Below are 13,901 nucleotides of genomic sequence, written 5' to 3'. Positions count from 1 at the left end.
TGTGTCATGGAAAACAAATCCTCAATCCCCTTGGTTACATAGCTCATAAGCTCTTTTAGATCTTGGCAGATACTACTTTCTGACTTACCCTAATTCATATATTGTCCAGTTAAGTGCCTGTGGCTTGATGAACATAAGTCTCCATTGCTGGATGAACAGGGGCAGAAAGGACACTAAGTAAACCCTTTGTAGAATGCAGTAGCTGCAGGATAACACTTTGTGATGGCTCTGTTGCTTGCCTCTTGGACTGTCACCATAGTTACATATACAGATTGCTGAGTCTCCTCCTGGGGGATTATTAAATTATGAAGACTAAATTAAACAGCTTGATCCTTAGTTTACTTACTCAGAAGTAAATGCCATGGTGTTCAGAGTAGATTCCTGCAGTATTCTGATGTTGAAAATCAAGTGAATGTGCTTATAACATTTCATTACATGATCTGTAATGAATCAATTTGGACACATGGAACTGAGTAGTGAAAAAAAAATTGTGAGTGGAAATAGCTGCCTGCCCGTAGTTATTAGCTTACCGTTCTGTAAACAAATCTAGGACTGAGATTTTGAAAACACTTTTAGGCAGTTTTCCACACAACATGGTTAAATAAGTCAAATAAGGGCCTGGCAGCTATATTGATACAAAGTTTGATTGGTGTGTGCTGGGTAGATTAATCATGATTTATGAACACAGCCAGTGTGAGCTGGCTTTTGTTGGTTAAGAGGAAAGCACTATATAACAATTCGATTATACTAGAGATTCTGCAGCTGTGTTACAGAATTTTGAAATTTTAGGTGTATCTTTTCTTTGTACACGTTTGTCACAAGAGAAATTCATCTCCTGGAAAATTATATTTATTTTACTGAGTATGTTTTAGGGACAAACATTGCCAACTAATGCTACATAAAAATAAATGTTTGTTCTGTAGTACAATCTTCGTTTCAGATGTGTTTTCAGTCTTAGTAAGAGGTTTTGCGTACAGAAATAGATGTGGAATTATAGCACCTTAGGTTTCATCTTAAAAAATAGTGTTACTATTTCTGCTTGATGTGGTTCAAGTACCAGAGGAACAATAATGAGCAAAGCACATAAGGATTTAGGACAAGTAAAAATGTTTTATATTCAACAGGTTCTCAAACTGCTCTACCTTATAACATTCTAGTTGAGTCAGTCTCAGCCGTTAGTGGTCTATATACAAAATAAATGCACATCATGTGCAATTTTTTAAACATTTCTTTCTCTGCATACTGCAGTTCAGTTTAATAATTAAGTCAAATAGCTTATGAATAAATAAAATAAGATTAAATTCAAGAGCATTCCTTCACTTAGTTTCATAGCCTGATGGTAAATAGTTAAGTAAGTACTATAATACTCTGATCTGCTCTGCAGTCTTTCAGACAGATCAGAGTATCTATTAATATGCAGAACAACCCTGGAATACAATCTAAGTGAAATGCATCATGCGTAAAAAATGAGTTCAGGTATTTGTCCTCCTTGCACTCCTGTGCCATTGGTGCTGTCTGAGGAACACTGGAATTGGAATGTCACTTTTCCACACTGTACTTCAGTCATCCCCTCTTGTCCAAAATAGCTGAGCTCATTGCCATCTAGAATGGCACTCACATTGTAAAAGGTGTCTTGCTCAACCTGCACAGGATGCTCAAACCATACTGAGAAAGTATTACTAGATCCATCGGATGTAAACTTTGTCAGATTCTGGGCAAGTACAGTGCCTAACCTCTTCAGTTCAATTTTGACGCTGTATTCAGCTTTTCCAGAACTTGACCCATAGAGTCCCAATCCTGCTATAAATATCCTTTTATCTACAGCAAACTGGATACTGTCACATCGTCCCCGGTACCTCCATTGATTGCTGCGATATGCAGATGATTGAAATCGATGGCACCTTTGAGGTGCAAGTCCTTTCCGCTTTGTTAGTGGAAATTCTAACTTCGGTTTATTTGCAGCAGTATACCACAAGAAAATATTATGTCTTTCCTCAAGGGTCAGGATGTCAGACTGAGCAGCCCCATTGGCAAACTCTTCCAAAGTCATGGTTGGAATCCGGACCAAGTATAAAGCTTTCCCTAATACATTCCTCTTGTTCCTTGGCGTAATTGGCAGCCCTTGCCGCTTGCATTCAGCCTCAGCCCAGTTCAGAACTGCCTCAAACACCACAACCTCCTTGGTGTTTAGTGCTTCCCGCATCACAATGATTTCTAGCGTCTGTTGATCTATTTCACAGAAGCCCTCCGATTTCAGTGCCATTTCAGCTTGAGCATCAATGACTTCCCAGCAGCGTTGTGTCAGCTCTGGTTCCTCAAAGAGCCTGCTCTGAGACAGCAGAACGCAAGCATTCTTGGCCTCTAAGCTAGTCTCCAGAAAATTGACGCAAGCTTTTGCTAAGGCAGGGACAATGTATTTCTTGGCCGCGTACAGAGTAGCCAGCACAGTGTCTGCTTCCAGCTCGATTTCATCACTATACATGTACCTATCAATATAAAAAGATTCCCTTTTTAAAAAAGAAAAATACACAACTCTTAGTTACAGCTTTCAACATTTTTTTGATGATTTTAAGCTTTTACAATCACGTTCCTTAAATTTTTGGTTTAAAAAGCCATGCAATTAGTAACTAGTCTTAATTACTACTTACTTTAATAAGATTAGGAAAGCAGCAGGTTCTACATCTGGTATATGGATTTCAGACTTGACCTCTGCAAGATCTCCATAAAACATTGCGTAGAAGACCGAACTACCCACTGCCAATACATACTGCATTAAAAATTAAAAATCAGGGATAATGGTAGACAGAGAATCAAATACATTAATTTTACTTCCACTTAGCTATAATGGTTTAGATCAGAATATACCAGCACAATTTTTTGGAAACCCATTATTAGAGTTTGGATCCCTTTCCTCCCCTCTCACTACTGCGACTTTAAACTGCAAGGAAATATATAACAATAGCAATATCACTTAGACTTATATACCACTTCACAGTGCTTTTACAGCCCTCTCTAAGTGGTTTACAGAGTCAGCATATTGCCCCCAACAATCTGGGTCCTCAATTTTACCCACCTCAGAAAGGTGGCTGAGTCAACCTTGAGCCAGCGAGACCCGAATTGCTAAACTGCTGATATTCTGATATTTCTAGGCAATTGTTTTGTTGCATTTGTGCAACAATGTCCTCACTGAGTTAAGAGGACAAGGGAACAAGCATCTTTTAATGTACAGTTCATCTACATGGCAAAAATAGAAAAGATCCCACCAACCTTGTGAGCAGGAACTTTCTTTGCTGCCCCCACTGGGCCCACAATGAAATGCACATCAGCCATAAGTTCACTGTTGAACATCAGTGCGTTTCTGTAGATTTACAAAAGGGAACCATAATTAACCCCATACCTCTACCCTCGCCATCCCATACTCTTCTCCCCTCCCAATCAATGTAGGCTACCCCTTTCCCTCCTTTTTGGGGGGAACTGTTTCAATCATGACTGCAATAGCTCTTTTCTGCATTGGCTTGTGACCAGAACAGGACAAGTAGCACCAAGAAAAATGCTCAAAATGCTCAACTGACTTTCTTGATTTCGTGAGCACCATGCAGTTTTCTTGGTAGCGCCACAGAAAGAGTTTTAACGGAGAGGCCTTCCAAGATGTTTTGGGCTTCCTAGTCTACAGCCCTGGTATTCCCCTGAAGGGTCTTATATCCAAATAGAAATGAGGTTATCCTTGCTTAGCTTCTGAGCCTAGGCAAGATCAGTTCCCATTTGCTGAGCAAGACAGGATCAACCTCCCCAATTTCTGGAAACCCTTCAACTCCCCACGAGCAACTCCTTGGTTATACCAGGCAGGTGAATCCCATTGCCTGTTATTGCAATGGAAAGCATTGGCCCTTTCAGAAAGCCAGCACAAAGTTCACGCCCAGGTTCTTGCAGCAAGTGCCGAAGCTTTTCGCTCCGAGTCTCTTTTCGCTCCCAATCTCTGCCTTTAAGTTGCCCTCCCTTCCTCTGGCTCCTGCCGCCGCCGCCGCCTCAGCCTCACAACGCGTTTCCTCCTCTGGGCTGCTTGCCCGAGCGGGGCTTACCTCTCTCGCAGGGTGGGGTGGAAGGACTGCCAGTTAGCGCTCTCCACGTTGTTGTTGTTGAGGTTTTGCAGCGGCGGCGGCGGCGGGGGCTGCGCGCTCTGCTGGAACTGAAGGGCGTTTTTCTTGGTGTTGGCGGCGGCAGCGGCGTTATTGCTGTTTGCGAGATTGGTATTGGCGCTGGCAGGGTAAAGTTCCGCAGCCATCTTCTTTTTGAGGCCCAGGGGCAATATCTCATAGCATGCTGCCCCTTTGCCGTTGGCCCGGACGCTCTTTTTGGACTTCTTTAAGGTCTCTGGAAGCAGAAGAAAGAAAGTCAAACACTTCATGATCCGTCCATGGAAGCAACCATGGTCCAGGGGCATCAGCGGGAGGGATCCCCCTCCGCGGCCATCAGCAGCCGAGCGCACTCTCGCTTCGAGAGAATTCAAAACAAACCCCCTTTGAAGGGCAGCAAAAACAAACTACAGCGCCTCGTTCGAAGGGTTGGTGCCTAAAGCATCTTTTGTGTTCCGGCTGGTGGCGCAGCGATGATGCTTTAATGACTCATCGCTCACCTGGCGGCGGGGAGGGAAGGACGCTGGGGATGGTGCAAGGGTCTCCGAAGCTTAAGCCGCCGGGGCAGGACTTGCCCGGATCCCGCTCCGGAAAGTCCTGGGAGCTGTCACGATCCCGATTTCCCTTTAAGAGGCGAGAGCAGCGCTTTGACCCCGGGGCAATGCAAACTTCTGCCAAGGTTCTTGGTGAGGCTGGAGGACACGCGAAAGCGGGAAACTCGGCTTTCGGCCGTTTCCCGGGCGAAGGGCGAGCATCCGCGAAGCAACTGTAGATCTCCGCTTGTGGTTACTTAATATTATTCCACAATTCAGGTTGCAAGTCCTTCGTCTCCTGAGCGATAAAATCCCAGAGGCCGAGGGGCACGAAGGAGAGAGCGGACGTTTTCCTTGTCCCTTCCCGTCCCCCTTTTCGCTTTTAAAAGCGAGACTCGCCAGGCCAAGCTGCAGAAGAGGGAAGCATCCTCCTCTCACGCGGGAGTCCGGGATCCTGGTGCTCCCCAGCGCCGGGCTGGAGATGCTTCTTTCTTTTTTTTGTTTTTGTTTCCCTCGCCTCCTAGCGAAGCTCCTTCCTCCCCTACTTCGAAAGTCTCGGCAGGAGCCGCAGCTTTGCAGGACCGGGCGCCCGTGGCCGTCCGCGTGTGCGTGCTTCCTCCTCGTCTCCCCACTGTTGTTAGACCACCACCTCTTTCCCGATGTTGTTGCTGCTGCAGCCGCCGCCGCCGCCACCTCAAATAGTCAGCAGAGGCGCTGCGCGTCATCGGCGGCTGCTCCAATGGCGAAAGGGCACAAGAGGGGAGGGCTGGCCTCTCTCGCTAGACAATATGTCATTCTTCGCTCGCTCTCTCGAAACCGCCCACACGCCCTCCCCCCCCTCGCGCTCTCCTCTCCCATCAATCCAGTCCCCTCCTCCATTTGGGAAATTTACAGGAAACCCAAATTCACTCACCGTTGGATGGAGGGGAGATAAATGCACGCGCGAGCGCGCAGGCAAAAGGAGTGGGGGGGGGAAGCTGCTGCGGCTTGAGCAGTTGGGAGTGACGGCCAAACGTAAAAACCTTCCTTTCCGCCCTGCCTTCCACAGCCGCCCTTTCCCAAAAGGAGTGGCAGAAACTCTTCCAGAAGTAAATCCATTTAGAAAGGGTCGCTATTCCTTCGAGAAGAAGGAAAGTTTTATCATTATTTATTGCTTTAAATTGGTGTACCGGTTCATTCCTACAACTTCCACCCTCTTTCGGTTGCTTGGGAAATTCCTCCTTTCCCCCCTCCTTTCCACCCCGGGGAGATCTCGTCTGAGCTTGTCTCTTTGCGGTTGCTGGCTCCCAAGGCGATCGGGGGTAGGCGTCGATAAACGCGGCCGGTGTGAATTCTGCCCTAGCTTCGGCTTCGATGCCACTGAGCCAGGGGCGCCTTTAAGCGTTTGCAAAAATAGGGATTTTTTTTGGCGGGGGGGAGGGGAGAAAGAGAAGAGGTCTTTAAGGAATCGCTCGAGGCAGCCCGCGTTGAGCGTCAGCCATCCTGCAGTTCAAAAACTCCGCTGCGGCGCCGATCCTAGCATCCCTCCCCCCCAGTTGCACACCCCCTCCCGGCAATTCCCCAGTAGGTGCCCGGTCGCGCTCTCACCAGGCGTCCCTTTGCCCGAGCCCAGTCGGGAAAGTTTGCACTGCAGGCTTGTCCGTGGAGTCAGAAGCCATGATTATGAAAACGTTAGGCGGGAGGCAGAGCCTGGCCGATCCCAGCTTAGCGCAGCAGTTAAATCAGAGGAAGGAGCCTTTCCTGTGCGGCCTAGCGAGGGCGCCCATGTTCCTTCTGGCCGTCCCCCTCGCACAATGCTCCTTTTCAGGCATTTCTGCTGGCTCCGTTTGAACTCCCTCCCCTTTGGGCAAAAGCTTGGGGGGTGGGGATCAACTCAAACCAGTGCTTTTTTCAAACTTTATCGGCCTGAAAGCAAGGCGGAGTTATCAAAGATGTCGGCCAAAACTGGAGAGTTTTCGCCCAAATTCTTCGAATGCGGAGAGAGCCCCGTGTCTCAATTCGTTCTTAACGTCTTGAAACAGCTTGGAAACTGATATTTTTGGGGTGTGTGTGTTTGTGTGTGAATTAAGATCTTAAAACCTTATCCAGAAGAAATAAAAAACTGTCCAGGAAGTTGCTGCCAAAATAAATGTTATCGTTTTAAAGCTGCAATTATTTTTTTTGTACTAGTTGTAGTAGAAGCTTTGGTGCAAGAAACTTCACAAAGCTGGCTCCCAACAAGCATTTTTTTAAAAAAAAAAAAAATTACTGCTAATAATTTGTTCCAGGATACACTCTTACTGACATTGAGTTGACTGGGTTTCAGTTCAAGATTTGCCCTTCTATACTTTGGCATTTCATCTGTCCTCCATGAATTTGCAAAGATCATATAAAGTAGTGTTTCCCAACTTTGGCAACATGAAGATGTGTGGACATCAACTCCTAGAATTCCCCAGGCAGCCATGTTGAAGTCCACACATCTTAATGTTACTAAGTTGATAGATGCACAAAGGGGCTCCATAGTCTTCTAAGGAGAGAAATTAACAGGGGAGTGGACTAGATTTTCTGATAGTCACTCCTGCGTTGAGTAAATTCACCCTCCTCACAAAAGTGCAGGATCCTAACATTTCTACTGGTTCAAAAGGTACTTTATAGGTTGTCTCCACTTTTGTTCCTGACAGGAATGGTGTATGACTATACTCCCAGTATCTTAATTTGAAAAATTCCAAATTCCCTTGCATTTCTTTTGGCCTCGGGATTTCTGTCCAAAGAATCTTAATTAGTGCTTCTCCAAGACTTGAAATGGCTCTCTTCAAATCTAATGCACGTGTATGTAGGTGTTTATTTTTTTGTAGCTCTTTGAACTCCAATCTGACATAATCACTTCCTCCTAAAGCTGTAATTGCTTTCATCTCATCAACCCTTATTATTCTTATTGGTTAGAACCAGCTCTGAGAGAGTCAATATTTTTATTCTTCTGAAAGACGACACTATCAACAAAATGACTGAGAAACCATGTAGTTCTGGCCCAGTTAGTTTATATATAGATGCCTGGATACTTAAAATTTCCTATTATTACTATTCCAGAAAGCTGGGTAGATTTGTACAGGATAATATTTTCTAAGATAATGTTTGTAAAATTTATGTGCACATACTGTGAAAACAAAAAAATGCTACTGAATTATTGTTTTTATTCGTATACAGAATGTATACAGAATGCAAATGTTATAGATATATTAATAAATTAACATTTATTAGATTCAGTTATGGGTGTAATTTTCCTACTGTAGATTTTATTCTTAAGAAGTCCTGGTAATTGACATTGATTCCCTATAATTGTGCAAAATGTACATTTTGTTCTCCCAGCAAAAATACCATCTAGAGTCTGTTTGACCTGAGGCACTGGAATAATTCACATGAATAAGTGCTTAACTGATTTGCTGCTATCCTGGTGGTCTCCCGTCCAAGAACTAAATCATCCAACCCGTTTAATTCTATCAAGGTCAGCTAACTGTGCCACGTATTGTAGCCTACCATTTGTATGTTTCTGGATTAAGGCGAACAACAAAACTTGTACTGCTTGTCTTGTTACATTATAGATCACCAGTTTATCCCTGACCTTCTTGCAGAAGGAAAAATTATAAAAATGGATGAGTCGTAAAAGAGGAAAAACTCCCACTGCATAGTTCTGTCCCCAGATTAGTATTTTCCATAAAGGAAGGAAGCGTTTATTGTTGTTTTGCTCAGCAAGGAGGAAGAAGTGTTATTCTATGCAAGAGAATGCAGGAAATAATAATTCCCCATCATTTGCATGAAGAAAGGCACTTCACGCATAAAGAATGAAAACAAGTTTGAAGGCACAGTCCAACTCATGTGTCTAAAGATCTAGGGATCAGCCCTCTCATGGGTTTGCTGTACCAGATTTATGCAGTTGGAAACTCTCTATTACTTGTATCTGAACAGGGGCCTTAGTGTTACATAACAGTCCTTTGTATATCTCTGTCTCTGACACTCTCTTTGTAAGAATGTTTACCTTCCTCTTCACCCAGATTCCCTCGCAGCTAAGAAATATAAATGGAGCAACAGGATCTTCTCTCAGAGACAAGTTTCTGCCATTTGGCTTGCTAATTAACACACATATTATGCCAAAAATGTACAGGATTTGTTTTTAATCCGAATGCTAACTTTTTCCTAAAAAGGTTAACTTATATAGCATTTGATTTAGTAGTATGTTTTAATTTCCTCTAAAAATATTAATGTATGCAACTCTCCTAGTTAATAATTATTTAGGTTTTTTTTTTTAAAAATGTACTGCCTCTGGTTGTCTGAAAAATTTCATGTTATATAGGTGATCATGCAAATGCATAGTCTTTCTGAACATATGAAAATAAAAAATAGTACATAACAATGTTGATGCTTAGCTGTCATTATTTAAGTTTCATTAATTATAAATCAATTTCAGACAAGGCCCTTTATTTATTTGTGGAATTGCTGAACAGGGCATCAGCTAAGGACATGGGGTTGAATTTATTAGTTAACAATTGACATTAGAGAAAATGAGAAATTGTATCTCCAATGAAAAACTGGAGAACATGGAACAGTGGTGGCAAACCTTTTTGGGCTCCTGTGCCAAAAATTGTGCATGCGCTGTCTCACGTGCCAGCACCCAGAAGGCAATGTGTGCAGGCCCCCCATGCCCCCTGCACATGCGTGTGCAATTCACCCCCTTACTTACACTGCGCCTCCCAGCTGATTTTTGGCCCGTTTGAGTCCTTTTTCGGCCTGCCAGAGGCTTGAGGGATGCCTCTGCAGGCTTTGCAGGCTGAAAAATGGGCCCATTTAGTCACTTCCGGTATTTCTGGAAATACAGGAAGTGATGAAACAGGCCTATTTTTCGGCCTGCAAAGCCTGCAGAGGCATCCCTCAAGCCTGCGGCAGGACGAAAAAGGCCCGAAAATCAGCTGGGATGTGCACATATGTGCAGTGAGGTAAGTTTACCTGGAGCTTGCATGCCCATACAAATGGCTCTATGTGCCACCTGTGGCACACGTGCCATAGGTTCGCCATCACAGACAGAACAAAGCTTGGTCATTTGATTTGAGTTAGTTTCCCAAAAGACATACCTTTCTTCAAGTGGCACTGAGAAGAGCCAGTGGGATGTGTTTTTTTTAAATTGGATAATTGCTCAACATCATACTGCAATGCTCAATACATTAAATTGTTTACCTACATGAACCTAAAAGCTCATAATCTGACAAAAAATATTTTAATTTTATTATGTGCTTCTAATAGTAACTAACAGAAGACAACTAAGTAACTAACAGAAGTAACTAACTTCCTAGTAACTAACAGAAGTCTAACTAAGTCTATTAAATATATCCTTGATTTACAACCACAATTGAACCCAACATTTATATTGGTAAGCAAGGCAAAAGTTAAGTGAGTTCTTTCCCATTTTGAAATCCTTTTTGCCATGGTTGTTAGGTGAATCACATGGTCATTAAGCAAATTTGGTTTCCCCCTTGGCTTGCTGGGAAGTTTACAAATGGCTGCAACAATCGTAAGTATGAAAACCAGTCATAAATCAGCTTTTTCAGTGCTGTTATAATTTCAAATGGTCACTAAATGAATGGTTGTAAGTTGAAGACTCTATAGTCTATCTAGAACTTTTGAGCTGTAGAATGTGTAATTGTTATATACCCAGCAACAACTATTATGGTGTTGGTCTTCATTCACATCAAATTCTTGGCAAAAGCCTAGGATGTTATAATGTATCTGAGTATTATTTGTGCAGATTCAAGGAGTGTGACCTTTTGTAACTGACAGATGGAAATTTTTGTCAATGCACAGGTTTTGTAGTCCAAGGCTTTTTGGTATGGTACCCAGAGTACTGATAACCACTGGGGCCACCACTATAATCTTTCAACTTTGATTTTCAGAACTTGGTATTTTGTGGTTTTCTCCAATTCTTTGTATTCTGTCCTCATATTTCCACATTAATTATCCAAACTTCCTTCTTTTCAACCACAGTTAAGTCAGGTATATTACATGCCAAGACTTTTATTAGTTTTTAGTGAGAAATCCTATAATATTTTAACCTGTTCCTTTTCAATTACTTCTTATCCAGTTTTTTATTACTGGCACATGATAATTTTTATAGATTTTTACAGGTAATTTTTAGAAGTTTAGCAGATCTATTACAGTGTTTGTCAACGACTGAATTTCAATTTCTCATTTTCCATAAAGCTCCAGATCCATAGAAAGCAAACATGTATTTTATTAGCATTCTTTGCTGTTTAGTAATCAAAATTTGTTCTCTTCAAAATTCCTGGAAGTGGGATGATAGCAATGACAAAGGATGATAATGAGTTTCCCTGGAAGATACCTGTCCTAATATTAACAAGCCCATATTTTTCATTTCCAACCACCTGTTTTCTATTATTACATTAGTTTTTTTTTAATGTTCTGATGTTTTTACTGACACCAGTTGTTTCCAAACATTTGATGATACAACTATGCGGTTATGAATCAAACTCCTTTTATAATCAATCTAAACCATATGTAGATTTGTTTTTCAGTTTTCACAATTCTCCCAAATTATTTTCTCAACCAGCAGTTGATCTTTTGTCCTGCTGCTTTTCTTTTTATTTCCTTTGTATTTTACTGGAAGGGTATTTTCTTCCAAATAATCTTGGGAGCTGTATGCTATTATTCCTGTAAGTAATTGAAACATTATAGGCAAGCATGTTACTGGTTTATAGTTTCCTGATGTTTCCCCCCCCTTTTTTTCTGACTCAGATAAGTTTTGCCAGGTATTAATCAGTTGCTGATATCTTCTTTATGCAATAGTTCATTATGCTATTTAGTTATACTGGTAATTAGATGCAAGATAGTCAGATAGTTGAGTCAAAAGCCATTGTTCAGTTCCAGAAGATATCCAGTTTTCAATCCTTCTCATTTGACTTTTCTGCTGTTGTTATTCGATCTTTTGTTTGAGTTTTATTAAATTCATCTTCAACTTTTTTATCCAGCCAGCGTTGGAAGGCATTGGTGATAGAATAGGAGGGTCCTCCTAAAATCCACTTTCATCTCTACAGTTTTAAGTGTGTTCCAGCTCCAGATTGTTCTGGCTGCACCACAGGGCCAGTTATTCAACCAGACTCATCACCATCTCAAATGAGACCACTGAAAAGGACTTTGCTATATCTCTTTCTTCCACTATTACCTCATACTGATTTTTTGCAACTCAGCTATTTTAGCCCTATCCATACCCTATGCCAAGTTACCAGATGATTGTTTTGCAATGAGAAATTGATGTGCGAAATACTGATAACTTGTTTTCTATTCTGCTTCATACTTTGTCTCTTAAGTGGCAGTTTGTAGTTTAGCCATTGTGTGTTAGCTTGCATTATTTTGGCAGGTGGGCAGTATAAATTATTTTTAGATGGCATGTTAACATTATGATTCGAATACATTATTTTAGGATTGTAAAATGGCTTAATTCCAAAGTGAAATTATAATAGCTTCAGCTATTTATGATGTGAAACTTAAGCTCAAGCACCCTTCCCCTAATAGTATATGACATCTACATGAGAGGACACTTTGATATCGAAAACTGATGGTTTCCTGTCATTTCATAATCATAGCCAAAGCTGTCTTTTGATAACCTTGATAGCTTCTTCTATCTTCTGGCATATATTTTAATGTCTTGGCTATTGAATATAATTGTTATGATGGGGAATAATCATTATTTGTTATAAGAGTAACAAACTTAAAATCTTGTTTTCGTTTTCTGTAATATTGAGGAATAATTATAGATTGGAGCCATGCTGTTCACTGCATAGCAATGTAGCATAAAATCCTTTAAATTACAAGTAGCACTTAGCAGCTATATAATCTAGGTAGACGTTGATTACACTGTACCTGCAAATCATTCAGAAGACATTAATCCACATAATCCAAATGGAGTAATACATCACATAAAGTTGTATCTTTGAGAGAAATAATCCATTGCATTTAAAATTGTCTTCAAATAGTTCTGGTTTCAGAGACTAGAAATCAGTTGTCACTAATGGTGTTAATTTCATGGCATAAAAGATATACTTTTTAGTATAGAAGAACTCTCAACCAATTTGACTTTTTAATGAAAGCTTAGGTTGATTTTTGGAAGTTATTCTTTTGGCTTAGTTCTGTTGATGACTTTAAATTAATCTTCAGTAAAGAGGGAGATATGAAAGCAGAATTAGTCTGTGTGTTAATAATTGGAGCAGGCTGAAACTTTCATCTATCTATAATAGCGTTGGAGATGAGAAATTTAATACTGTACTTTTATAGAAGCAAAATAATTTCATCTATTAATGTGGAATTTTTAACTAATGGGATATCTTCAATGACGTCTCAAGTAATATTAGATTGCACATGGGGTGATTTTCCTCTTGCTTGTCATACTCCTGGATGAGGATATTAATCATTAGTATTAGTCTCCTCATCCAGGTACTTCCCAGGCTGGTATGGGATTACAATTCCCAATATTTCATGTCATCATAATTTTACAGCATAGTTCTGTAGGTATAGTGAGTTTTGGTCTCAATACATTTGGACCAGGAATGATGTTGATAAGTGTGCATAATTGTACATATTATTTATTGCACCAGTTGTTGCATTGATCTATGACAGAACTTGGATTTGGAAATATAAAGTCAAATAATAATTATAGGGATTACCCTTAAAGGGCTATCAACACTGATTGATTGGACCTACAGCATTTATTCTGTACTTTATAGTTTATGTGGAAATATATAGTTCAATATCTCAAGTTTGATAGGTGATCTTTTAATCATGTGTCACAATGTATTCTACTTGGTTTTCAAATTTTAAATATGCAGCCCTTTTTCAAGCTAGTACTAATTGCTCTATTGCTGTTCTGTGTTGCAAGAACATCCAGAATTGACTTGACTAACAGCAATGCAGCATTTGTATCTATTTCTACTGAAGTAGAAATTAAACATGCGAAACATCTCACCTTCTACAGTTCATTTTTTAAAGAGAGGTTGCTGTATGTGTGTGTCTCATGTGACATTTGGTATCTTTCAGTTCACTGAAAGCTGTTTGTTGCCAGGCATGTCCTAATGAAAAGGGTGGTGAATTTTGAATAATGCCCATTCTCCTAGTAGTCCTTGTATATCTGATTGCAGCCATGGGAAAAATGGTGCTGAGAGTTCCAGGGGAAGAAATAATCAGCAAAACATTAATAGAG

General features: G+C 41.0%; 2 protein-coding genes across 15 annotated transcripts in view; one reads left to right on the top strand and one right to left on the bottom strand.

The window, feature by feature from the left end:
- BRF1 (BRF1 general transcription factor IIIB subunit) overlaps window positions 1-13,901 on the top strand; it is a 224,776-nt gene that overhangs the window by 86,772 nt on the left and 124,103 nt on the right. The window lies entirely within an intron of this gene.
- BTBD6 (BTB domain containing 6) lies at window positions 1,091-6,461 on the bottom strand. 10 transcript variants are annotated; one of them, XM_087952279.1, is made up of 6 exons: window positions 6,254-6,461; window positions 5,580-5,783; window positions 4,080-4,371; window positions 3,268-3,358; window positions 2,649-2,767; window positions 1,091-2,507 (listed from the first exon to the last, which is right to left on the bottom strand). In XM_087952279.1, the coding sequence occupies exons 3-6, from the start codon at window positions 4,280-4,282 to the stop codon at window positions 1,454-1,456; spliced, it is 1,467 nt and encodes a 488-aa protein (XP_087808405.1). In that variant the 5' UTR covers window positions 4,283-4,371; window positions 5,580-5,783; window positions 6,254-6,461; the 3' UTR covers window positions 1,091-1,453. The 10 variants fall into 10 exon arrangements, with proteins under 10 accessions (XP_087808405.1, XP_087808407.1, XP_026525918.1 ...); XM_087952281.1 differs by having other exon boundaries at window positions 1,091-2,486; XM_026670133.2 differs by lacking the exon at window positions 5,580-5,783 and having other exon boundaries at window positions 1,091-2,486.

This window comes from Notechis scutatus, chromosome 1 (assembly GCF_049901735.1).
Source record: "Notechis scutatus isolate UNSWTSFEM ecotype Mainland chromosome 1, rNotScu1.2, whole genome shotgun sequence".
NCBI lineage: Eukaryota > Metazoa > Chordata > Lepidosauria > Squamata > Elapidae > Notechis > Notechis scutatus.
Note: the sequence above shows the minus strand (reverse complement) of the source record. Positions and strands in the feature narration are given on the sequence as shown.